Source organism: Hibiscus syriacus, unplaced genomic scaffold (genome assembly GCF_006381635.1).
Source record: "Hibiscus syriacus cultivar Baekdansim isolate YM2019G1 unplaced genomic scaffold, ASM638163v2 tig00111377_pilon, whole genome shotgun sequence".
In the NCBI taxonomy this organism is placed as follows: Eukaryota; Viridiplantae; Streptophyta; class Magnoliopsida; order Malvales; family Malvaceae; genus Hibiscus; species Hibiscus syriacus.
The window spans coordinates 96,238-123,275 of NW_024063073.1; the positions used below are offsets into that span (position 1 = coordinate 96,238).

At 34.6% G+C, this 27,038-nt stretch overlaps 3 protein-coding genes across 4 annotated transcripts; 2 read left to right on the forward strand and 1 right to left on the reverse strand.

The window, feature by feature from the left end:
- Window positions 1-1,489: 1,489 nt before the first annotated feature.
- Window positions 1,490-4,409, forward strand: LOC120159811 (protein STRUBBELIG-RECEPTOR FAMILY 2-like; the record flags this gene model as incomplete). Its single annotated transcript, XM_039170350.1, has 12 exons — window positions 1,490-1,566; window positions 1,668-1,739; window positions 1,821-1,892; window positions 1,989-2,060; window positions 2,168-2,232; window positions 2,385-2,471; window positions 2,582-2,859; window positions 2,968-3,233; window positions 3,432-3,579; window positions 3,720-3,859; window positions 3,950-4,106; window positions 4,212-4,409. Coding segments are annotated over 12 exons (1,632 nt in total), but the record flags the coding sequence as incomplete, so codon positions are not given.
- A 308-nt stretch (window positions 4,410-4,717) lies between these two features.
- LOC120159812 (CDK5RAP3-like protein) lies at window positions 4,718-21,223 on the reverse strand. The gene is made up of 11 exons (XM_039170351.1): window positions 21,117-21,223; window positions 17,414-17,430; window positions 9,319-9,411; window positions 7,504-7,598; window positions 7,277-7,371; window positions 7,035-7,170; window positions 6,793-6,942; window positions 6,115-6,666; window positions 5,629-5,837; window positions 4,988-5,120; window positions 4,718-4,902 (listed from the first exon to the last, which is right to left on the reverse strand). The coding sequence occupies exons 1-11, from the start codon at window positions 21,221-21,223 to the stop codon at window positions 4,771-4,773; spliced, it is 1,719 nt and encodes a 572-aa protein (XP_039026282.1). The 3' UTR covers window positions 4,718-4,770.
- Window positions 16,032-24,867, forward strand: LOC120159805 (FT-interacting protein 3). Of its 2 annotated transcripts, none has more exons than XM_039170348.1 (3): window positions 16,032-16,036; window positions 21,140-21,144; window positions 22,280-24,867. In XM_039170348.1, the coding sequence occupies exon 3, from the start codon at window positions 22,297-22,299 to the stop codon at window positions 24,622-24,624; it is 2,328 nt and encodes a 775-aa protein (XP_039026279.1). In that variant the 5' UTR covers window positions 16,032-16,036; window positions 21,140-21,144; window positions 22,280-22,296; the 3' UTR covers window positions 24,625-24,867. The 2 variants fall into 2 exon arrangements, with proteins under 2 accessions (XP_039026279.1, XP_039026278.1); XM_039170347.1 differs by lacking the exons at window positions 16,032-16,036; window positions 21,140-21,144 and adding exons at window positions 21,188-21,320; window positions 21,804-21,877 and having other exon boundaries at window positions 22,264-24,867.
- Window positions 24,868-27,038: the final 2,171 nt, after the last annotated feature.

Here is a 27,038-nt window from a genome sequence, read left to right on the forward strand (position 1 = left end):
GAGTCTATCTTAAGTAGTTCGTGATCTGTCTCGTCTCATTTACAGCCTTAGCTTTTGTAGATAATTTTGGCCCAATACTATAGGCGTACTAATTATTTAGCATTTACCGTAGATCCTAAATTAATTTTAGAGATGGCTAATTCTTTCGGCCGCATGGCCTATTAGTCCAATTTTTCCGGCTTTTGCAAGCTCTAAATGGGTCGAAACTCGATCCGGGTAAACGAATCGGTTATTTTCGGATCGAAACGAACTTGTTGACGTGGCACTTATTCCTTAAACAAACTTAACGGCTTTTACTGACGTGGATTCCCTTTGTATACATCCCCCGCCACTCCGCGCTTTTCCTGAACTATTATGCTTCGTTCAATTTCAAGTCAAAATTCTCTTTTTTTCTTCTTTTTCCAAATAATTTTATCTTTAAAACCTCCAAAGTTTGTACCCTCCATGATTCTTGGTATTACTCTGTTTGGTTTCCGGGAAAACGAAGGAAAATTCAAGAAACTTGGTTAAACTTCCCACCAAAACCGAAATCTCAACACCTTGGTCTGATTTAAGAAACATTGAAGCAATATTGTTTTTCTATCGCTTTTTTTCCTCGGAAATCTTCTAGGAATCTGCTTTTCTTTGTGAGCATTACCTATTATTTTCGTCTGTTCTTCTTCTTCTTTTTCTCCCGGCTAAGATTTGAGACGAAGATGCATTTTTGTTTGCATTTCATTGTGGTTGTTTTCTCGGCGTCTTTGCTTCCAGAATCCAAGGCTACTACTGATAAACTTGATGGTAACGATATTCCAGTCTGTTTTTCCATCTCAACCTTCTTGATGATTTCTTTTGCATATATATTTTCTGTAGGGTTTTTATTACTGTTTAAGTACTTTATTAGTTAATTTACTTTATGCATTGGAATCCTAGACTTAACACTTTGAGAAAGGAAGTGTTCATGGATGTGATCAAATTAACTTGATTTTATGGACCAGAAACATTGTTGCTAATGAACCTTATGCCATTTGTGATCTACTAGTACGCTTTTTTAGCTTTAGTTATCGGTTTGGTGATCGATCTTTTGCTGATAGCATAGCATTACTAATATGTGTTTGTATATTACTCTTTGGCCATTTTCAGTTATAGCTTTAAATAGTTTGTTCAAGGACCTGAACTCTGCGTCCCGGCTAAAAGGGTGGAAACTTGACGGCGGTGATCCGTGTGGAGATGTCTGGACCGGAGTAGCATGTTACGGGTCTTCTGTGACACACCTGTAATGATGTTTAGCTTAAGTAAACCATGCATTCCGATAGCATTCTTGTTGTTTGTTTTGCACGGCCTGAATAAACTGTTATCCGTACCCTTTTGCAGGACGATTCCACAACTAAATCTCGGCGGGTATCTAGGCCAACTCGATAATCTCCATAACCTCAGGCATCTGTGAGTATCTTTTTCTTTGTCTTGGGTTTTGTGCTTCAGAAAATGTCACTCATATTGAGCTGGTTTTATATCTGTTAGGGATGTAAGCTCCAATAACATTGAAGGTGAAATTCCTTATGGCTTACCACCCAATGTCACTCATGTGTAAGATGATCTCTATAGTTTTGGTTCATTGTTTAATTAATTTATTAAATCTCAATTTAGACTTCATCCCCCAAAATCTCATTATCATTTGATGATTGCAGAAATATGGCGTGCAACAGGTTCATAAAAAATATACCCCACTCGTTATCTTTCTTGACAAATCTAAGGCATTTGTAAGCTGCTTTCGCGCTGACCACCTAGTTAGATGGCTTCATTGATGTAATTATAATCATTCATTTCCCTTTTCTTTTCAGGAATCTAAGCCACAACCTCTTGTCTGGACCTATTGGCGATGTGTTTACTAGATTGCAGAGCCTGAAAACAATGTATTATTTTATGTTCCATTTTGTTATAGTTTCCCACACTCCATGGACTCTAAACTCGAATGATGATTGATATAGAATCTTAACCTATCGTGATAGGGATCTATCGAACAATAAGTTCACCGGAGATCTACCGAAATCTTTCGGATCACTGACTAATCTTACTGAACTGTGAGTTATATATATGCCAGCTTAATTTTCTTCTTTTGTTTAATTCCACTTCTTCTTTCAGCCATTATACAGGCATGTTACCATGTGTTTCTTTGGTCTCCTTACAGGTTCTTGGAAAATAACAACTTCACTGGATCAGTGGTATATTTGGCTGAGCTTCCGCTAATTACCTGTACGTATGAGGACTGGTTTCCACATTTTCGGCTAATTTTGAGATTTTACTAGTTACTCGTGTTTCGGAACCTTGAAGGCAACCATTTTAGTGGCAGAATTCCAAGGCAGTTTCAGTCTATTCAAAATTTATGGTGAGTAATGCAATCTCAGGCATTAAGCGATCTAATGCGAAAAAGCTAGAAAGCTTGGACAGCAGCGTTAGCACGCATCATTCTCATATAATCAGTCCTAGTATTGGTGAGAACTCCACTTTTTGGCACTGATGTGATTTGGGGAAATCAGTTGTACCTATCTCACTTATTAGTTATAACTAAACCTTTTTCTCTTTCTTCCCCATATGAATATAGACTTTTCCACTGCTGCACAAACCGCAAGTCCACCATTCGCCAATATCAGCAGTGCATTCAATCTGGCCTCAAGGCGAAATCCAACAGTACTTCTGACCAATACTGAGAATACAGCTAGAAGAAAAAGCAGCTTCGCAGGAGAACTCAAATTTTCTACGAATCCAAAAGAGTATACAGTGGCAGAGCTTCAATTAGCTACCAACAGCTTCAGTGAAGAAAACCTTCTTGGAGAGGGATCTCTTGGTCCTGTTTACAAAGCTGAGTTCCCTGATGGCCAAGTAAGTGAATTAATTGATATCGCCTTTTCTGTAATGTTCAAAGTGACAATAAATTCTATACAAGGTTTTATCAATGTTTTACAGAAATACCGTTCTTTTCTGTTCAAGGCTTTTGCTGTGAAAGTCATCAACATGGCATCTTTGTCGTTCGATGAAGAAGAGAAATTTATGGATGTCATTCAGATGGCATCACAACTTAGGCATCCTAATATCGTGAGACTTATCGGCTACTGTGTAGAACATGATCAGCATGTTGTGGTGTATGAATATGTGAGAAACTTGTCTCTTGAAGATGCTTTGCACAATGAAGTCTTCAAGCCACTGTCCTGGGGGCTACGTCTTGGTATTGCTCTTGGTATTGCTCGGGCTTTGGAGTAAGTATTTCATGTTGTTCACAAGCATTGATCTTCAAATTCACTGGCTGTAAGATTTTATATTCATCAAGAAAATCGAACCATACACATTTTCTATCATGAAGATAGGGCTTTATATGGTCTCCGTATTTAATGTCAATGAATCCGGCCATGATTTTCCCTTGTTTTTGATGGTTTCAATTATTATGATGTTTTCAGCTATTTGCACTCTGCATTCCATCCGCCAGCTTCTCATAGCAACATAAAGGCTGCCAACATCTTGCTCGACGAAAAACTAACACCTCGCGTGTGTGACTGTGGTTTATCAGTTCTGAGACCGCTTACAAGCAATTCTGCTAAAACTAAGGTAAGAACTTCAAGGAATCATTTGGTGGGGTTCATGGACACAGTAAGTTGATAGTAAGAGCAACCAGAATTATATGCTTACATGCAATTTTATTTCATTTCTTGCAAAAACTTGAATCCAGCTACAAATGCCGTTTGCAGGCTTCGGAAATCGCTATCATGAACACCGGTTACATTGCACCTGAACACGGGCAGCCAGGGAATGATAACACAAAGAGTGATGTGTACGCCTTTGGAGTGTTGCTTTTGGAGTTATTAACAGCAAGACGACCATTGGACAGGTGCTGTATTCGATAGCCTTGTTTTGACTTCCGTAGGCAACTCTTTGATATTTTGCTTTTTTTTTTCTCTTGTTCGACGTTCGAACACAGTTCAAAACCTCGAGATGAGCAATCTTTGGTGGAGTGGGCTTCATTCCGTCTTCATGATAGTGAGTCTTTGCAACAGATGGTTGATCCTGGCATTAGAAGAACATTCCCTGCCAGGTTTCTCTCCGGTTTTGCAGACATTGTGTCCTTGTGTATTCAGGTATTGCAGATACATAATTAATATTCAAATTCCGTGCGTTAGTTGTCTGTAAATAATGAAAAACAGTTTGTTATTTATCCGTGTGGCTTCGAACGTAAAACGCAGCCCGAGAAAGAATTCCGACCATGCATGTCCGAAATCGTGGAAGCTCTGGCGCTTCTATCGCAAAAGATGGGGACGACAAAGAGCAACACAGCAGTGGGTGGAACTGAAGTTGAACCGCTACTCGACAGATCTTTCAGGTCAACTCAAACTTGCTTCGTGGGCTCCCCAACGGCTAGCTTGGCCATTGATGGTACATAGTCTTGACTGACACATTTTTTCTTTGGCAAACAATAATCACAGTTAAATTTTCTAGAATATATTCTTAGATCAAAAGTTAATTCTGGGTCGATTCTTTTGTGCTCATACCAACTCACGGATCCTTTTTCACCAGTGTTAATTTTTTTCCTTTAGATAAAAATCCAGTGAGAATATCAAGTGTCACGGTCAACTGATTTTCACAAAAATATTAAAGATCAGTCATTAAAATTGTCTGCCTGCTCTTCGGAATTATGATAGTTTTCCTACACGATAAATCAAACAAGAAAATGTTCAAATAAACGAGTTCGTATTCGACTTCGCAAGGCAAGTCGTCTCTGTTTCTAATTTATATAAAGTCAAATCACGCAGTGATACCACTATTCAACAAGGCATTGATCTCTCCGATTATATTAACGGGTCTTCCATCAAATACCGATGAAAGGGTACTTTCACATAGTTTCTTCAGTTCCCTGGTTTTTGCAAGTGCAGCTTCCTGCAGCCAAATTATCCCCTTTTTTCCTTAGCATGGATTTCAATTTCATACTCAAGTAGAGCGACAATATGGAAAGAAGACTTACTTGCTTTGGCCATGAAGAAGATAGTGAATTCTGAAGCTCCATACGCTTGGCAGCCACATCCTTCAACCCATCTTTTAACTTCACTTCATGATGTTTCTTTTCCTCCAATGTACTAACTAGTCTGTCTAGGAATCTGAAATATTAAACAACAAAATCAGTGTTATGTAAATAATTCAAACTCGATATCGATATCTATCCCCAAAAAGAAAAAGAAAACCCTCTAAAGATGAAAACTGTGCTTGGCATGCTAAAATATGCGGTGGTACAGAAAAAAAGGTTGCCCGATGGGGCTGATGATTACAACACTAACCCGGTTCTAGTCCTTACAGGAGCAAAAGTAATTACAAAAAGCTTTCGAGATAGAAACTAATGACAAGAAAAAACTGTTAATGCATCAGAGAGAAAGTTGTAAAAGCACGATCCTCTCTGACAAGTATCATTTCTCAGACTATTTTGTATTGAATCTGATTACACTCCTTGTGACGCTACAACAAACAAAGCTGCCATTTTATGGCTTGATCAAACCATTATGTCACCTGGGTTAATTTGTACTAATCTAAAAATTTACACCAGATTAGCAATTTAAGACTTCTTAAGAGAAAGGAAAACATATAAACTTGAATTTAGTTATTGATTTGCACCTTTTAGAGTTGAGAATCATGATTAAATCCCGTGTTTTTCTATTTGTTAGCAGTGAAATCGCTAATGAAACATCAGTGATCATCTTCTCAATGGCATCAGCTGTATACTGCTGCAGCACCAAGGGAGCAACTGCTTGGACTTGATTTTGCAAGGATAGTGTGTCTTCATTCCTCAACTCCACCAATCGCTGATTCAAAAATGCCATCATCTGATAACACCACATTAAACCAAGCATAAAGCTCTGAACGAGAAATATGCTATGATCCAAAACATAAATAATTACACCACGACGACTATTATGCATGCATTAAATGAGTTTCAATGCTGCTGCACTTCTCTTATTTTGTTCCAACAAAAGGAAAAAAAGGTTATTGCCAAACCAAAAGTCACCAATCTCAATCACATAGACTTGGTCATTAACGAACACAAAATTTACAGCAATATTAGCCAATCAGGTATTCCTATAAGATCAATTAGATATATACCTCATATAAATCATCCAGAATCTTATTTCTGTATTCAGTCTCTAAAAGTTGGCTCCTCTCCTCCCTGGTTCCTCGGGTAAGAGGCAAGGAATATGGAGCATATGTCTGATTTTCCAATTGCGTATTTGTTAAGCTGACATCATCAATCACATCAACTTGTGGCGTTTCAACACTAATGTCCCAGGATATATCTGACACAGAAATTTCAGGTGCGTTTTCTGCTTTATCTAGTGGGGTTTTATCAGATTCAGCTACTTCATTCGGTGAAGAATTCTGCAAGATCTCACTGGCATTAACTATTTCATATGGGCCCAAACCATTACCGCCATCATCAGTTTCTCCCAAAGTACCAATATCCCAATCTATTTGAGCACTGTCAACAGAGATATCCCAATCAATAGCATCTGCATTGACATCTATATCCCCCACCGCAAAGTTTATTTCATTATGAGTATTTTCTAAATCAAGGGTCTCAGATACTGCAGAAACATTCAAAGATGGAGGATTTTCACGGACGTTTTTCAAACTGAGCAAGACAGCAAGTGAAGATTTCTGCAAATCAGTTTGTAAGCAGCAACATTATAAAACTCACAAAAGTCAACAGCCAATGCAGACTGAAAGGACAAACTAAAAACAGCAACACGGACAAGCATTATCAGATTTTGATGATTATCTTACATCTTTTTCTGTATGAACATCTCTGACAAAATTAGAATAATACTCAATCCCCCATGAAACATAATCACCATCAATGACTTCTAGAATTCTTTTAAATGTACTTGGAAGACAGTTAGCCGTCTCTAAGAGTTCAAGCCTGACATTTTTTCCCTGCAATGTTGGAATGATTGACACTTTAATGCATTGATAGAAAAAACGAATATAAATCAAACCTAATTGCAACCATCAATAAATATAATAACCTGCAAACCAAGCTCTTGGCAAGCCTCAGCATATTTAGCAGCTGATAGAGCTGCACTTCTTTTTATATCTGCTTCCTTGCGATCAAGTTCAGCCAGTTGTTGCTGAATCTTTTGCACCTGTTTTTTCTGATATGGACTTTACATTTTACGAAAACTTATCAGCACAGTGCATCAATCAACAAAAAAGCAATAATTCTGTTATTCGTTCAAAAGAAGACCAAAACCAAGAAAAAAAAACTCACATTTCATAGTTTACATTTTCAATAATTATCTGTGCAGCCTCACCAAGGTATAGATGATCTTTCTCAAAAGAACGCACAATTGCTTCCCAAGATCCCTGTCAAATGATTAATAGCATTTCACATTTATTACAAAGATCCAGTGATTTACTCAATTGGTGTGTAAGCGTCTTTGTGTTAATGCATGTGCATGGCGAGAGAGAGATAGAGAGATGAAGTTATTGTCTTACAGCAGCACCTGATAGCCGGCCAAATATGTTCCGGCTTTCTGGAGTCAACTTAAGAAGAATATCATATATCTTTTTGGCCTCTAAGTAACCAATTCCTGAAAACAGTATATTAGTTATTATATAACCAGAAAAGGGGGATGTAGTCTGAGAACTCCAATAGTCTAGAAAAACACAATAAGACAAATGTGAGAGAGAAAAATCACATCCAAAGAAATAAAATCAGGTTGATATTTTGGGACACATTATACCAGGCACTACATAACATAATTATCTCAAGCAGCAAGAGAATCATAGAGAGATAACATGTGCTCCAAAGTCAAAAAAAGGAATTTTATTAAAAAAATCATTGTCAACTTATGCTCAAAGTTTGTAGCCAATAACATTAACGCACATCCTGCCACACATAATACATCACACAGTCACATAAGAAACTATCTTGCCTGTTTCACGTGCTGATCACTATTCTGGTTTGCTAATGACCAGTATGGCTCTTCTACCACCTACACAGTTCTCATTTCAGTTTCAAGTCCTTTTAAAAAGCTCTAATCTGATGGTTGGTGGTGAAGATTAAGATTTTGAGCATACAAAAATAAAGCTGAAATATTATAGGTGGCAATTTACAGTGTGTGTGTGGAAGAAAGAAGCAGAAGTGGTATAATGGGTTATTTTACATTGTAAATAAACATGTTTATCTTTCAAAAGGAAATGATGCAGTCCTTGAGGTAACTAGACTCCTGAAATCCCACTTATTAAATCACCTTGGCTTGTGTTTGAGAACTGGTATTGCAATAAATAGTGAAAGTTGTGTGTTTTAACACATGAATGTAATATTCATGATTACTTGTCAAATTAATGAACTTATTATATGCCTATTTAATGGTGATTTTGAAACACTAATGGATATTTGTGAGTTTGATATTCTTGTTTATATGCCTTACAATTATATAAGCTGTTGAATCTTAACTAATTTATGCATATGCAATTCATCCTAACAATTTATATAGCAAATAAAATCCAAAATTTCAAAATCATATCTCAAGCATAACATCGAATCGTATGGGTTGAGATTAGAGTAGTTCACATCAATGATTTGGTCTCTTTTGACACCTCCTCCTCTTAGTTTAAATCAAGCCGCAAAGGCTACACTAATAAGTAATAAAAGCTAGCGTATATACTTGCCAGTATATCATTCTCGCAAATTCAATCCGAAATAAATGTAAGAGTACTTTATTGCACTCTCCTCAATTCTCCACCCAATTATTCGACTTGTCACCTTCAAACTTCCAACCCGTGTTAAGAGTGTGCCAGCACCACCGACAAACTATAATGGTGAGCAAAGACTAATTCAAACAAAATGTTTCTATCTAGAAGTACACTTGAAGTAGGTTAAACCATAGGCGTACTTGAGTATTTAGCTCAACAGTAGGTAGACATATTATCTCCACTAAAGAGAGAGTCCAAAGACCAAAACCCCTTCTCCAAAAATAGAAAACAAAAAATGATTTTAAAAAAATAATTCACAATTATTTATCAAAGTTGAAAACCAATCTTAATTTGAATCCAACAACAAATTTTAGGGTTTCGCTTCTAAAGCCCCAAAAGAACACGACCCAAAAAAAAACGCAGGCCTTCGAGCAAAGCTATTGCAAACTTCCGGTTCTTAATCAGAACCAAATAACGAATCCATCAATTTTCTCCTCATCAAGAAAAACAACATCAATCGCATAAATGAAACTTTAATAGAACATAACATTCAACAATTTAGGGAAATGTGTAAAATTAATTAATTAGAATAAAACTATTAAAATAACGGACCTTCAGGGTCAAGGGTTTGGAAATAGGGATCAATATCCTTAGGCAACGCCGAGAACTCCTTCGATATCTTGGATCGTACCGCCGCTATAACAACTCATTTTAACATTGTTAACTATGTAACGGTTGAATGACTAAAATAAACTCAATGTATTAAGTTCAGTGAGTAAATTGAAAAGATTGAAAGTACAGTGAGTGAATTAAGAGAGAAAATAAAATTCAATTACCAAATTTGTAATTTACCCTATATATATACATATATATATTTCTCATTGAATTATCGAATTTTAGAAGTCATAGATAGATATTTTATTTGTCACGGTAATAATCGAGTTATTTTATTTGGGTAAACTATGAATTTAATATTTAAACTATCAATTTTGATTCGTTTTAATATTAATTTTGAATGGGGTACTAAAATAAAAAAACTAAGTTTTTAACGGCATGATACTAAAATGAAACAAAAACTAAATTTTAAGTATGATTTTAAAAAAATAAAAGTTTAGGTACTAAAATAGACCAAAATTTATAATTCAAGTACTAAAGTAGACAAAAAAGATAGCGTCAGTACTAAACTTGTAGTTTAGCCTTTTATATTTTTAAGCGTGTAATAAAAACATTTTTTTAATTATAATCATATTATTTTATTATGATTAAAAAATATTTATTGTACAATTAATAGCAAAACAAATCTTGAGCGTTTATCTCAGGCGATTAAGGATAGACTTGAATCCCAAAAGCTCTTTGCCAGTTCTGTCGTCTACCAGGAAATGTTCAATAAATGTATTGGAATGTTGTCCACTTGGCAGGCAGGAGCATCTCAACAGCTATTTCTGCTGGAGGAGCACTGGCCGTCACCTCTGCCGGAGGTCAGACAACAAGAATAGATATAGGCAAAGAGCATTTCCCTTACACCACCAAGAAAAGACCTGCTGATTCATAAGCCTTGCATGTCGGTATTGAGAATACTTCCAACTTAAGTCGAGATGATCGATCCTTGTTTGTTGAATTCGATGTCTTTCTTTTTGATCCTACTCGGTTTTCCATTTGTTGTTTGCTTTTATAGAGAATGTTGATTCGAATAATTTGCCATGTATAAAAAAACCAATATTTTTTTCTGTTAATTTTGGTTGGAGACAAGAAGTGTTGTCTATCATTTCCCCTATCCCTTGCATGAGAGGGAAAGGTTTGTATTAGTAAATAATGTTAACTAATGTTACATTTTACTTGAATTTTTAATTTTCGTTAAAATAATCTTACCCATGTTTGTTATTTGTATTGGATATAAGTATAGTGTATCGAATATACACCCAGAATTAGAGATGGTAAACGGGTAGGACGGGTGCGAATGCCCCTTCCTCGTTTTTATGCGTAGTTAATGTTGGTTAATGCTTAAATTTGTAACATATTCCTAAATGACATTTAATTCTATGTTTAATATAATTAAATTGTGTTTTGGAAATGACAATTTTGCCCTCACTATTTAGCCTATAAATAGTAGGCGATTTCATTCATTTTGAAATATACTAAGCAATTGTTTGCCCTCACTATTTCTAAACGAATGAGCGTTTACTGTAAAGCAAATGTATGTATAGGTAAATGCATGCTTTATGATAATTTATAGTAAGCATCAAATATGTGAGTTGCTAATACATATTTATTAGAGATTATAGCACTTTAAATGCTATTGTGAAGAATGAATGTACATAAGCTATGAAAATTATAATGGTAACTTATGTGAATAAATGTTTTTGACGTTTGCATTTATAAATGCACAATAATATATTAATCATGTGGTTTGAGAGATTAATATTAAATTAATACATCATCAAATTATGAATTGATGATCGTTGATAAATGGGTATGAGAGATAATGCATGTATGATATTTGGTTCATGCGGAGATATAGAATAATTTATTCTTATGTGGGGGTGAGACTATATAATTCCTGAAAAACTAAGATGAAAATAATTATAAATATTTTTTACCGTACTAATAATTTCTTTTTAGAAATTTGTAAAGACACGGGACGTGTAATTTTTGGAGAAATATGGAGCTGGTGAAGCTGAAATGAGAAGATTCTCCAAAGTGAATAGTTGTTAGGGTTTGATTTCCACAACCTCTTGAAGATTAGGTATCAAAATCCTAAAGATAAGGATCTATTACTATCAGTAAATTATTTTCACCTTATTATTGTTAGTAAACTATCTTTGTGTCTAACCATATATAATCTTCAATTGAATTCATAAGATTCAAAAGAGATGTTGGTCCAAGTGAAGTGATTGTCACGATAGATTTTAGGGTCCTAATGGAAAGGTTGAAGATGCATGCATGATGAGGATGAACAAATCTTGAAGATTCTACCTACAAGGTCAAACTAGTAGACTTGTTGCTTGTTAATTCATGCTTTATTGATACATGAATTAGATTGTATGAGTCTTTAAGTTAGTCTTTACAAATTAGTGGAAATATTATGGACTGAGATAAACCACTAGTTAGACTAAGGTACTGAAAACTACTAAGGCTAAGGCAATAGTAAGCCAAAAAATGAGTATGTTTAATTAGATACTATTGTGACTAAAAGTATCAAGCATAATTCTTTAAGAAGCCTTAAGTAAGAGAAAATTCATAAATGATTTATTGAAAAGTAGTGTGATGGTATGAAAGTGCATGTCTAGGATTGGTTCTATGAAGACTTGATACTTAAGTATGCCTAGTGCACCACCTCTCTTTCATAGAAACCTACCTGGTTCATTGTTCATTACTATGCTCACTATTCCAATATTATAAAATACTATGACAATATAAGAACTCTTTAAACTTAGCACAGAAGTTAAAAGAGTTGAGATTAAATTGGTAAAGTGGAATATCAAATGTAGTCATATTTAATAAAATATGTGATGGTTTCTTTAAGGTTAATATATTGAATATTATGAATGAAAAAGTGATAGACATTAGTACTACTAAAAAGATGGTTTGTAGCCATTGAGTACATTCTTAAATAAAGGAAATGAAAGAAATTGTCTATCCTAAGGAGGAGTTGAAACCTCTTTATGAACTACTTGAGATAATTTCTTGTTAAGAAAAGTTGAAAACTCCCAATAAACATTATCATAATATTCATAATTTTCTAAACACTTCTTATGAAGAATTAGAAAATCGAAATTCCTTCTGAATGTGAAAAAGTCGTGGATGACTAAAATGAAATATAAGGAATTTCGTAATTGTTTGATAATATAATCATGTGTAAACAAAATTTGAGTTTGTTAAAGTATAATTTTATGGTTAAAACTAATAACAAACTTTACTCAAGTATAAATGAGTAAATGTGTAAGAGAATTTGTTTACACATTATCCAAGACACTTGTGGATTTATTTCTATCTTAAAATGTTAGAAATGTAGGGTGTCTTAAATAATGATCAAAGTGAGAGAGGAACCTAGTTGATCTGCTTACCAAAAGGTTAAAGCCAGAAACTGGTTCTTGATTCGTCGAGGAGAGTGGATTTAAAGCTCATTGGTTGAGGAATTTGTGGTAGATACCCAACTTAGTTATCTAAGTTTAATGTGGTCAAGCGAAACCATGGAAAGACTCATAGTGCACATTTTACCTACCTATTCCTATGACGAATAATGTACATGCACAAGATGAGCTTAATTGCTCTTAATAAATTCATAGCCCAAGCTTTGGGTGGTCTGCTGCCCTCCTTGAGTGAACACTTGAGGAAGAGCTGGAGAGAAGGTTACAGTAGGTAGAAGTTGTTGATGTGAATAAACTGCAGAAGGACTCAAAACAACATTATTTGTCGTCAACATCTAAGGATGTGAAAAACCAGAAGAATTCATCAAAGTATGATTATTGGAAGAAGTGTAATACACCATACTGTATGGCACACCCACAGTATTCCCTTGAGGGTTAAAATTACAAAAATTAGCTCGTCCAGAGTACCCTCCTCGAACATTGGACCTTCCTTTACTAGAACTATAAGAAGTATTTCTTGAAGACTCATTTTTAAAACTAATATTAAACCTCTAGTAACACATGTCAACAAGATGTTCAATCCTTCCACAAAGCTGACACTGGGGCCTATTAGATGAATATTGTCACTTCTATCTCTACCCTTACTATTCGATTCAAAATTATTATCAAAAGTACTTTGAAGATTTTCATTATGTTATCAGTGAACATGTTTGACTGATATTGACCAGACTGAAAACCAGCATTCCCACTAGACACTTGTTGAACAGCCACATGAGCTGAAGCATTAAACTGACTAAGATTATTAACTTGGTGAGCTTCGGCATCAAGTAAGATAGTATGAACAGTCTTAATATCAGCAGGGGTTGGGCTAGCAGTTATAACAATTATAACATTCATATTTAGATGACAAGCCATTCAAAATAGTAGTAACATGCTCATGATCTAAGATAATTTCTCCACAACTACCTCAATTGTCGCAAACAGATTTAATTTTCATTAGAAAATTTTTCATGCTCAAGTCACCTTTCTTTTGTGAATGCAGAAGCCTCCTATATGACATTAATCTAGATGTAGTATTACTTTTATACAACCTGTGAAGAGTGTTCCAAATTTCAGCTGAAGTATTACGACCAATTAAGTGAGGTAACATACTTTCACTTACAGTCGACAACAGCCAAGAAGCAAGAGCCCTATCTTGTTCCTCATAACTCTCAAATTCAGGATTAATACTAGTAACTCCACCCTGAGTAACATACTGCTCAGGCCAAGTAACTATATTATCAATGAATTTCTGAAATCTATTGGTTTAATGGTTAACACAACTTGTTGATGTCAAAGAAGTTATGATCATCCAAAACAACATTAGTCTTCTTAGTAGAGAACAAGACTCTGCCATTAACACTATTTTGAGAATTATGAGCAGTATTCAATTGAGAGCCATTCCCACTATTATTAGAATTATTATCCTCCTCTGATGTAACCATAGAGAAACAATGAAACAACGAACTAGTTATCTATAGCAAACACAAACAAAGCGAAGAGAAGTCAAAACCAAACGGAAAGAAGGCACAACAACTTTCAGCAAGAGATAAACAAAACGAAAGCATCAAACCATCGATTTGGCAAATGCACTGCCGTGACACACCGATCATGGCTTTGGTACCATGACATAAGCTTGATCTTAGGCTATGATAAGGATTAGGATGAGATCTGGAAGAGATGAGCTAAGAAGATCTATGGAAACATTATCACGAAGAGAAGAGGGAAACTGGAATTGAACATAATCGGTGTATACTGTATTGAATTTTACATAACAAAGGGTTACAAAAGTTCCACTGATAGGCCCAATACAAACCAGACTATATATAGCCCAACAAAAGAGCTAAGAGGTCTAACAACCTTGAACAGACTTGACCAATTCAGTTAGAGAACTAGAATGTTCTAATATACAACAGACTCCCCTATTAGAACTCTCTAATATGCTTTACATTGGATGATTTAGAGACCCCCTCAATGAAACATGGACTTCTCACACTTCTTGAGGGTTTGACTAAACTTGGACTAGCAACGGCATAGTAACCTCCTGGTCAGAGCCACTTGGAGGACCATTCTCTTTTGCAAGATTTTTTCCCATTAACATGTTCCAGAGAGGAAGCTATATTCTGTAGGATCCAATCAAGAACTTTTGACGATGAAACAGGAACATCAGGCATGTCTGGATCTGAATTACCAAAAAAGGGAGCAGCTTGGCTTAAAGGAACTCATCGGATCTCCTCTCACCAAATTGAATAGAAACCCAAGGTGCTCAAACCCTTCCATGGTTACAACCTTGGGAAACAATTATGAGTAACCCAGGACATTAAATAAATGCTATCAACAAGCACAGAAAAGATGGAAATGGAGTAGGATATGCAGAACGAGAAAGACTATCAAGAATACATGGATGTTATAAGGAAAAGGTGGAAATGGAGTAGGATATGCAGAATACATGCTATCAACATGCATGTTAGAAAAGGTGAAGAGAATATTTACGTAAAGATCACAAAATCACCAAATTTATAAGCTAAATATTTTATAAGGAAAATTCAACAAAATAAAATAAAATAAATAAAATTTCACGGACAAGTCGTGTAGTGTCTGCTATCAGGGATGAGCTGAGGGGGCGGGTGAAGTAGTCGTCCCCTGAAAATTTAAAATTATTATATATTTTAATTTTTATGTATTTACTATTGAAAATCTGTTTCGTCTCCTGAAATTTTACTTCACTCTTTAAGTTTAAGTCCTCCCTTAACATAAAATCATGCGTTCGTACTTGTATGCTATATAGATCATATTTTACATCAATCATAAAGCAGCCAGCAAATGGAAGGAATAAAACATGAACAGCCAAACCAAGCAATTTAAGTCGTTGATTTTTACATATACGTGAAAACATCGTATATGTCATGTTTTAAACATATATCTTTTATATATTCTTATAATAATAAAAATTATTTAACAATTAGTAGTTTTTTAAATAAGAAGTAAGAATTATACAATTTTTAATGAAAATATAATGACTTGCATAAATGTTTAAAATAAATTTAATCATAAAAATTCAGTAAAAAAACTAGCCTAATTATTAGTTTATTTAAAATAAATGAGAAAAATGAAACCATTAAAAAATCGTTTAATAATATAAAAAACCTGAACTTGCGTTTAGAAAATTACGTGGCAGCGACAATTAATTACGTAAGGTTTTCGTAAATAATTTTGAATAGGTTTTACTAAGTATTTAATCTTATTTTAGATATTAATTAAAGATTTAATATTAAAAAATTAACTATTAATACTTTATATTTATAAATTTGCATATTAGATTAATTACTAATTTTAAATAAAGTATTTTAGTGTTAACAAACGTATCCAAGTAGGGATGATGATGGACGGTGAAGAACAAACAGCCAGCGAACAAAATAAATACTAAATTGGTAGAATTTAAATACGAATAAATAAATTTATCAAATTATTTTGAATTATAATTGAATTGATAGAATATATAAGTTTTTAGGATTAAAATGTTATATTGTGTCATTTTAATTATTTTGTCTAATATTTAACGGCCTATATATTTGTAATGATATTTTAATTAAAATATTATATTATATATTTTAAAAATATATGACATATTTGTAACTTAATTAATATTTTTTTATAAATCGAAAGTAAATATAAGATACTATTTATTTAAATATTCTTAATCATTTAACAAAAAATATCATCGAATCTAAAACATTAAGAGATAACAATAAATCTCTTAATCACTAAAATATTATGTTTTTATTAGGGTTGTAAATGAGACGAGATATATCGTGAACCACTCGATACTGACTCATTCAAAGCTCGATAAATATTCGACTCGAGTTCTTAACGAGACGAATTATTTAATACTCTACTCGAAAAGCTAGTAAGCAACTCGGTTTTTTAAATAAATTATTAATAACATTAACATTTATGTGTTGTTTTTTAAAAAATACAGTATAAGATTTTCATGTATTTAAGGTTCATGTTCGAGTTTGAACTTGAGACTTCAATCGAGTTAAGTTTAAGATTTTTTTTTTCATTTCGAACATTTTCAAGTTTTTACGAGCTTCAGTTCATGTTCAAACTTAAAAATTTTAGCCTCACGAATTTTCGAATCAAATCAAACTCAATAATACTTAAACCCTACTCAGTTCGTTTACGGCCCTAGTTTAGAATAATTTAACCAATAATTAAATAACGTGAAATGTAGTTTATCCTTTTGTTTTGTTTTGTTTTATTTTTCAAAACATTCATTTGAAGTCGGGGATTATATGATAGTTTAAACAACTTTGTTCTCGAGAGAGAGAGAAAACACGTCGAAAGAGTACAGAAGTAGGAAATTCCAACATTACCCCTAAACGAATCAAAGTATCCTAGGAGATAAAAATACGAAGAGAAAGAGAAAAATAGGTTTGAAATGACGTAAATCCCCACCCACAACAGAGGTGGGGTTGATACCGACAATTCACCTAAAACAATGGGGACCCACTTTAACTATACCCAAACCCCAGATTCATCATCCCAAACCAAAAGCAAAAGTTATAAAGTAAAAGCACTCTCTTTCTCTTGCTTTCTATTTTGGATAAAGTTCACATTTAGTAACTAAATTATCACTTTTATTTCATTTTCATACATAATTTTTTATTTTTTAAACCATACATAATATTTATTTTTTATTTCATTTTAGTACCTGTCGTTAAAAATTTAGATACTAAAATAAAATAAAATTTAATGGCGAGTACTAAAAGAAAATAAAAATTTAACAACGGATACTAAAATGAAACAAAAAGTAAATATTAAGTATGGTTTTGAAAAAATAGAAAATTTAGATACTAAAACAAAACAAAAGTGATAGTTTAAGTATTAAATATGTAACTTATCATTTCCTAAATCTCTTTGATTTGTCCATTTTGGTTCAATCATCAACTTTCGTTGATGTAATGTAATTCAGTTGGGATTTCATTTCTTTTCTTGTATGCTTCAATTCAATTGGTATTCTGATTCTTCTTGGAGCGATGTTCGAAATAATGACGTATACAGAAATAAAAAATAAAAAATACGATTTTCTCCTAAATAATATGTATATAATTTTTTTTATAGTTTTCCTCCTTTAATACATTAAATTAACTTTTAGGGTAAACTACGATTTTAGTATTTAAAGTATAAATTTTAGTCCGTTTTAATATCTAAACTTTCAATTTTTTCAAACTCATACATAAAATTTAGTTTTTGTTTCATTTTAGTACCCGCCGTTAAAAACTTAACGTGCTTGGTACTTAAACTATCAGTCTCGGTCCGTTTTAGTATCTAAACTTTCAATTTTTCTCAAAACTTGACTTTAAATTTTTAACGAAGTAGTAAAATGAAAAAACACTAAACTTTATGTTGATTTTGAAAAAAAATAGAAGTTTAGGTACTAAAACGAACCAAGACTGATAGTTTAGGTACTAAACGCTTAAGTTTATAACGACGGGTACTAAAAAAATAAAACTAAAAGATAAAAATGATTTTGAAAACAAAAATTAAAATATTAATATTAATATAATATACAAAAACTATGATTTATATACTAAATGTGTAATTTACCCTTTTTCTCAAAGGCTTAATACGTCCACGCCCTTGGTTCAAAGTAGATCTGTTTGGATTGGAATATGGCGATAGCGATTTATGCATATGCAGGGTATATCTCTCCCATTTGCTATTTTGATTCCAATGGTAGATATGAATGACAACGACATATATATTTCTAAATGATATTTTTCTTTTATAAAAGATATTAATTAATGCACGAATCAATTTAATTCGATGGTTAAAAGAATTGTTATTGTTCATAGAGATCATGAGTTCGATCCAGCAATGATTATACCAGGATGATTAAGCGTTTATTATCAAATGATTAAGAATATTTAAAACATATACTATTTTTTAATCACCTTAGTTTAATAAAAAAATATTAATTAATGAACAAATTATTCATTTCAAAGGAGGAAACTATTTTATTTAACTTACATTTCAAATATTTTTGAGTAAATTGCACATTCAGTACTTAAACTATTAGTTTTGATGTCTTAGTACCTAAACTTTCACTTTTTTAAAATCATACCTAAAGTCTAGTTTTCATTTAATTTTAGTAATCCGTCGTTAAAAACTTAACGCGTTTAGTACATAGACTATCAGTTTTGGTATTTTTAGTACCTAAACTTTCAATTTTTTTCAAAACTTAACATTAAATTTGGAAGGATGTACTAAAATGAAACAAAAACTAAAGTTTTCAAGGGCGGGGTACTAAAACGAAACAAAAACTAAACTCTATATATGATTTAAAAAAATAAAGTTTAGGTATTAAAATGGAGTAAAACTGGTAGTTTATATACTAAATGTATAATTTACCCAATGTTTTTTTTATTATTATTCTCGTAAATGAATTTAAAACTTGTATTTTTTTAAAAAAAAATAGAATTTGATATTAAAAAAATAATTTTCACTCTGTTCTAAATTTTACTGAATCATTTCGAGTTTCGGATAAAAGTGTAGTTTATGGTAGTAGGGTAAATGGGGAATTGGGGGAATAAAATGTGAAAGAAGAAATCGGTTAAAATGAGATTGTAAATGAGATAAGATATATGGTAGGTTATTTAAGATAGATTTGATCAAAGCTTAATGAATATTTAACTTAAATAAACTTGATTAGAGTTTGAGTTCTACTCAAATTCTTAACGAGTCGAAATAAATTATTTGATATTCGACTCGAAAAGTTTACGAGCAACTCAAAAACATAATATATTAAAATGGTTGTCCCTTTTTCCCATATATATGGGTAAGGGGAGGTAAGATAGTAGGCTACCCCCAACACCAGGTTGAGAGCAGCTTCCGTAAGAGACCTCAGAATTATGAAATGCCCTCCATGGGACTCGATCCCACGACCTCAAGGTTAAGAACCTTGTGTTCTACCAACTGAGCTGGATGATCATTTCAAAAACATAATATATTAAGATATTATTAAAACAATAAATTATTACAAATATTAACATTTGTTTGTTGATTTAAAAAACACATTATAATATTTTTATGTATTTAAAATTTAAATTTATATTTAAAACTTTCATCGAATTAATTTTTTTTTTCAATTTAAATTTTTACGAACTTCAATTTATAATTTTGGAGTTCAAATTGAACTTAAAAATTTAAGTATCACACATTTTCGATTGAGTTTTATTTTAAAAAGTGGGGCCGTAAAGCTGAGCCTGTCTGAATTTTAACAGCAAAATTTGACCGCTCGGCTGTTGGAATTTTCTGGATTAAAGGGCAGCGGGAGATCTTCGCTTCTCTCCTATGTCTCTATATATTTATATTTTTCTCCTTTACAGCCTGTAACCCTTCATTTCTTTTGTTTTTGTTCATCAACACCTCTGCTAGTGGGCGCACCGCTGATTCATTGCTAAATGCTGGTACCGCCTCAATTCTTGGTACCCAGTCCCACTCAACGCTCTATATAGTTCTCTCCAAACTTATTTTTAAATAGGGTAAATTACGCTTTAGTTTTAAACTATTAGTTTTGATACATTTTAGTACTTGAAGTTTTAAAATTTTCAAAATTATATTTAAAGTTTAGTTTTTTGTTTTATTTCAGTATTCTTGTTTGAAATTTAACGTGAATTTTTGAAAAAAATTCAAAAGTTTAGGTATTAAACTGATCAAATTTAATAGTTTAGATACTAAATGTATTATTTTTTTAACAGTGCTAAAATAGAAAAAAAAACTATACATTAGGGTAAATTACTGCTTAGTATTTAAACTATAGGTTTTGATATATTTTAGTACTTAAACTTTTAATTTTTTTTAAATCATACCTAAAGTTTAGTTTTTGTTTTATTTTAGTATCATTGTTCAAAATTTAACTTGAAATTTTAATTTTTTTAAAGTTTATGTACTAAAACTGATCAAATTTGATAATTTTAGTACTAAATGCCTTAAGTTTTTAACCGCGAATATTAAAATAGAACAAAAATTATACATTAGGTATGTTTTTTTAAAAATTGAAAGTTTTAGTACTTAAACGGATCAAAATTTTTAGTTTATGTACTAAATGTGTAGTTTACCCTTTTAAATACTATTGTTTTTGACCCTTGTAGCCTCCAAACCGAAAATACATTTTGTTGTTCTGTGGTCTGCTTTTTCTCTCTTTCTTCTCTGGACACTTCAAATTCTTTTTGAAAAATCTGAATCTCTGAATGCTCCAAACCCAGCGGTGCAAACTACCGACAGCCGCCTCGTTGCACCAGTCGGACGCCGCCTTCCAACGCCGAACCGTCTACTTTTAAACCCTCCCTTGTTTTAGACATATTCTGTACATTTCCGGCCTCCATTTCTCCAAAAAAGAGAAGACTACGTTTTCTAAATTTACAACTTAAACCCCCCAAACTTAAAATCCGGTCGCCGTCTGCCTTTGGATCAATCCATCCGGTAACTTTCTGTACGATTTTCCTCTCCCACTAGATTTCATCTTCACCCTTTGTATCTTTTTTTTAAGAAAAACCTCAAACGGACAATCCAAATATTTCTTTCTTTTTGTGTTTCTTTTTAAACTTTGTTGGTGATTCTGATACATTTTTTTTCTGGTTGCGTGTGAGTTTTCTCTTGAGCGGTATGTGGTTAAAGTTGTGCAAGAGTGGATGTAGGTAGTAATGGATGATTTGCAGTGTTGTTTTGTGTACTCATATGGATGAGTTTTGATTACGGGGAAGAGACCAGATCCGACGCTTAGGATAGATGTTTTAAGCCTGTTAGTTTAGAGTAAAAAAAAGTTATTCATCTGCAGTTTTTTTTCTTTCATTTTCTTAGTAGCCAAACAGGAGATTAGTTGTAGTCACTCTGTTTTTAACATCCCAAGGTAGCTAGATCTAAAAACTTAATTTCATGCAATTTTTTTGCTGTTTTTTCTTTCAGGAATCAAAGTTGGTAGATCTGAAAGTTTGAAGGGGGTCTGCGTTTACAGTTCTCGCTTTAACAAAACGTGAAAGGTTCGTGAGTAGTCCTTGTTCACCATGGTTTTCTTCTGTGTCTGGATTTTGCGTTTTATGTTGAATCTACTGTCGTTTTGAGTTCATATAATAAAATGGATGTAACTTCATTTATAATATTTGGTGTTGCTTTAAGTGTTTGGATGCTTGGATTTTCTCTTTCTTTTTTATTGCATTTTTTTCGTTTCCCAAGCATTTAGGGAAACTCAAGTTCCCCCCCCCCGGGGGGGTTATTAACGGATATTCTATTAGGTTCTTGGAAAACATTTTAATTATTGAACTGATTTTTCATTATTTTGTTATTTAACGGCTAATGTTGAACAATGAACATTTTTCTTTTCTTTTTCTTTTGGGATATCTAGTTAACTATTGAACTTTATTTGCAGGTTTTCCTTGGGTCTCTTTGTTTGTTTCCAAAGATGATGCCCCGTCCTCCACCCGAAGATTTTGCCCTCAAAGAGACCAAGCCCCACCTTGGTGGTGGGAAGGTCAGTGGTGACAAGCTTACGAGCACTTATGACTTGGTAGAGCAGATGCAGTACTTGTATGTTCGGGTTGTCAAGGCAAAGGATTTACCTGGGAAAGATGTTACAGGTAGTTGTGATCCTTATGTTGAGGTTAAGCTTGGAAATTACCTGGGTAAAACTCGCTTTTTTGAGAAAAAGTCGAATCCGGAGTGGAATCAGGTGTTTGCTTTTTCGAAAGATAGGCTTCAGGCTTCATTGCTTGAGGTTACGGTTAAAGATAAGGATGTTGTGAAGGATGACTTCATTGGGAAGGTTATCTTTGATCTCAATGAGATACCGAAAAGGGTTCCTCCTGATAGTCCACTGGCACCACAGTGGTATAGGTTGGAGGATAGGCAGGGAAATAAGGTTAAGGGAGAGTTGATGTTGGCTGTTTGGATGGGAACACAAGCTGATGAAGCATTTCCTGAAGCATGGCATTCTGATGCAGCTTTTGTTAGTGGTGCTGATGGTCTTGCAAATATGCGATCAAAAGTATATCTCTCTCCGAAGCTTTGGTATTTGAGGGTCAATGTGATTGAGGCTCAGGACTTGCAACCAGTTGACAAGGGTCGTTATCCTGAAGTTTTTGTGAAGGCTATTTTAGGAAATCAGGCTTTAAGGACTAGGATTTCTCAGGCAAGGGGTATTAATCCAATGTGGAATGAAGATCTGATGTTTGTGGCTGCAGAACCTTTTGAGGAGCCTCTAATTTTGAGTGTAGAAGACAGGGTTGCTCCTAATAAGGATGAAGTTTTGGGGAAGTGTGCAATTCTTTTACAGCACGTAGACAGGAGGCTTGATCATAAACCTGTGAATAGTAGGTGGTATAATCTTGAGAAGCATGTTATTATTGAAGGAGAGAAGAAGAAAGAAATCAAGTTTGCCAGCAGAATTCATATGAGGATTTGTTTGGAAGGTGGTTATCACGTTCTGGATGAATCAACCCATTACAGTAGTGATCTTAGGCCAACAGCAAAGCAGTTGTGGAAGTCCAGCATTGGTGTTCTGGAATTGGGTGTTCTTAATGCACATGGTTTAATGCCAATGAAGACAAAAGATGGACGGGGGACAACTGATGCTTATTGTGTTGCAAAATATGGCCAAAAATGGGTACGGACAAGGACAATCATCGATAGCTTTGCACCGAAGTGGAATGAGCAGTATACGTGGGAGGTTTTTGATCCTTGTACTGTCATAACTATCGGGGTGTTTGATAATTGCCATTTGCATGGAGGAGATAAGGCTGGAGGAGCAAAGGACAATAAGATCGGGAAGGTGAGAATTCGACTCTCCACTCTTGAAACCGATCGAGTTTACACTCACTCTTATCCACTTCTGGTGCTACATCCAAATGGGGTGAAGAAGATGGGTGAAATTCACTTGGCTGTGAGGTTCTCCTGTTCTTCTTTGCTTAATATGATGCATATGTACTCGCATCCTCTCTTGCCAAAAATGCATTACCTTCATCCATTGACTGTTAGCCAGCTTGATAGCTTGAGGCACCAGGCCACACAGATTGTGTCAATGAGGCTAAGTCGAGCTGAGCCACCATTGAGGAAAGAGGTGGTGGAGTACATGCTAGATGTTGGTTCTCACATGTGGAGCATGAGAAGAAGCAAAGCTAATTTTTTCAGAATTATGAACGTGCTGGGTGGGTTAATTGCGGTGGGAAAATGGTTTGATCAGATCTGCAATTGGAAAAACCCAATTACAACAGTATTGATTCACATATTGTTTATCATACTGGTCCTCTATCCTGAGCTTATTTTGCCAACAATTTTCCTCTACCTGTTCTTGATTGGAGTATGGTACTATAGATGGCGGCCAAGGCATCCTCCTCACATGGACACACGCCTCTCTCATGCAGATTCTGCACATCCTGATGAACTGGACGAAGAGTTCGACACATTCCCAACTTCCCGGCCATCTGATATCGTCAGGATGAGATACGATCGATTGAGAAGTATCGCTGGGAGAATTCAGACGGTGGTCGGTGATTTAGCCACACAGGGTGAGAGGATGCAATCTCTTCTAAGCTGGAGAGACCCAAGAGCCACTGCTTTGTTTGTTATTTTCTGTTTAGTTGCTGCAATCGTTTTGTATGTAACACCTTTCCAAGTCGTGGCGCTTCTAGCTGGATTTTACATATTGAGACACCCGAGGTTTCGTCATAAGCTTCCTTCGGTGCCTCTCAATTTCTTCAGGAGGCTGCCCGCAAGAACCGATTCCATGCTATGAACGAGACCCATTCCCGTGCAGTTGGATGGGAAAAAAAAGGAATCGAGAAACAAATAGAGTTTGTTTCTTGTTTACGGGTGTCGGGTTCTGGTACGATGTTTAACCTCTCCCCGAAGGTAGTAGATCTCGTGGATTTGTGTTAATTTGTGTTTTACCTACATGGTTCTGTTTTAAAACCGAGTCTATCGATTTTCATTGTAATTTTTTAGGTTGTGGTTGAAATTTAACCCGTGCTGAATCTTCCGTATTTTGCATCTAAAAGTGATGGGATTTTCTAACCCGGTACAGAATCCATGACATTGTTGCTCAGCATGTAAACACATGCAACGTACGAAACTCATTCCTTAAACATTTCCCCTGCTGCTCAACCTCAAGGGAACCTTCAACATTCTTGTTCATAAGTCGCACAACCAACAGCAGCTTTTGCCTGTGCTTAAAAAATAACGGTGCTGATAAGGGTCTAGCACATCAGCAACTTGCTCAATAGCTGGAACCTCATGAACTTCCCACTGGTCCTTAGTAACCATCTCGCGAACAAAGAAAAATTGAGTTCTACATGCTTGAATTTTGAGTGAAGAACTGGGTTAGCACACATCGCTACCGTGCTCGTATTGTCACACCACAACGTTGCCTTTCCATGAGGAACTACATGTAACTCACTTAACAGCGATTTAAGCCAAACCATTTCAGTGAATTTTGAGTGAAGAACCGGGTTAGTACACATCGCTACCGTGCTCGTATTATCACACCACAATGTTGCCTTTTCATGAGGAACTACATGTAACTCACTTAACAGCGATTTAAGCCAACCCATTTCAGTCGCAGCACAAGCAACACTGATATTTCGCCTCGGCAGTGGAGCGAGCAACAACTTGTTGCTTGCTTGGAGTATAATACCCAGAAGTAATTGGCATCAGCACTCAGTCAAAAACATCCTGGAAGAAGGGGAAAAGCATAGTCCAAAATCAACTGTGCCTTGCAAATATCTCAAATTTTGTTTAACAGCTTGAAGATGAACGTCAAGAGGAGCTTGCATGAACTGACACACCCGATTAACAGCAAACGCCAAATCAGATCGAGTAATTACAATATATACTGTAATGAACCTACTACACTCCTGTCCTAAGCGACATCCTCAAGTGGAGTGCCTTCCTTGACAGACAATCTGTTGGTCACCTCGGGAGTAGCCAATCCCTTTGCACTATCAAAACCACATCTCTGCAGAAGTTCACGAATATGCTTCTGCTGAATCAAGATAACACGATCACCCTCATAGCATACTTCAATACCCTAGAAAAAATTTAGGGAACCAAGATCCTTTAAAGAAAATTGCTCATTCAATTTATCAATAACCTGTTGAACCTCATTGGCACTATCTCCAGTGAGGATAATATCATCCACATACACCAACAAATATACCACACCATCTTTAGTCTTTCGAATATAAAGTGAAGAATCAGATTTTACTAAAACAAAACCCTCAAGACTCCAAATAAAGCCTCAGACTTTCAAACCAGGCCCTAGGAGCCTGTTTGAGACCATAAATTGCCTTATGAAGTTTACAAACTATGCTGCCATCACCTTACTCATAGCCGGTGGTTGCATCATGTACACTTCTTCAGTAAGAAACCCATTAAAGAATGCGTTATTAACATCAACTTGCCTTAACTTCCAACCTCATGCTAAGGCTAAAGAAAGAATCACTCTGACAGTAGCTGGTTTAACCACAGGACTGAAAACTTCATGAAAATCGATACCTTGTATCTAGATACTGAGCCATCTGCATTCCTCTTGATCTTGAACAACCATTTGCAACTCACAGCTCGTCTATTTTCAGGAAGTGGAGTAAGCGTCCAAGTACCATTTTTTATCGACTCCTCAAATTCAACTTGTGCTGCAGCCTTCCAATGAGGACTCATAAAGGCTTCTTTAATATCTCTAGGCTCATGATCAGAACTAGAAACCTGATAAATTTTTGGTTTTCTAATGCCAAGCTTACTCCTTGTTACCATGGGATGAACATTAGAATTAACCACTAGCTCATCACAAATGGCGGGAACTATAGAGACATATTCACGTGTGTCCTACCCATTATTCGTAAAATCTGCAGCTCTATCACAATCATCTCCAGACAACAAGGAACCTACTTCTGTTGCATCAGTAGATAAACCAGGATCACTTCTCGAAGCATGAGACAAACGCCTAGCTTTATCGGGTAAATGACTCTTACAAGCTGCATCAGGCAAAATACCACCGAGTAAAACACTACTGCAGCCTGCTCTTTACTCATCAGGCAAAACATCCATTGTATCAACACTCAAACCTTCACTCTCCTCCATGCGTAAAATAGCTTCACAATCTGCATTGGACACAGCCTGTTGGGGCACTGCATTCAATGTTTACAAATCAGCATC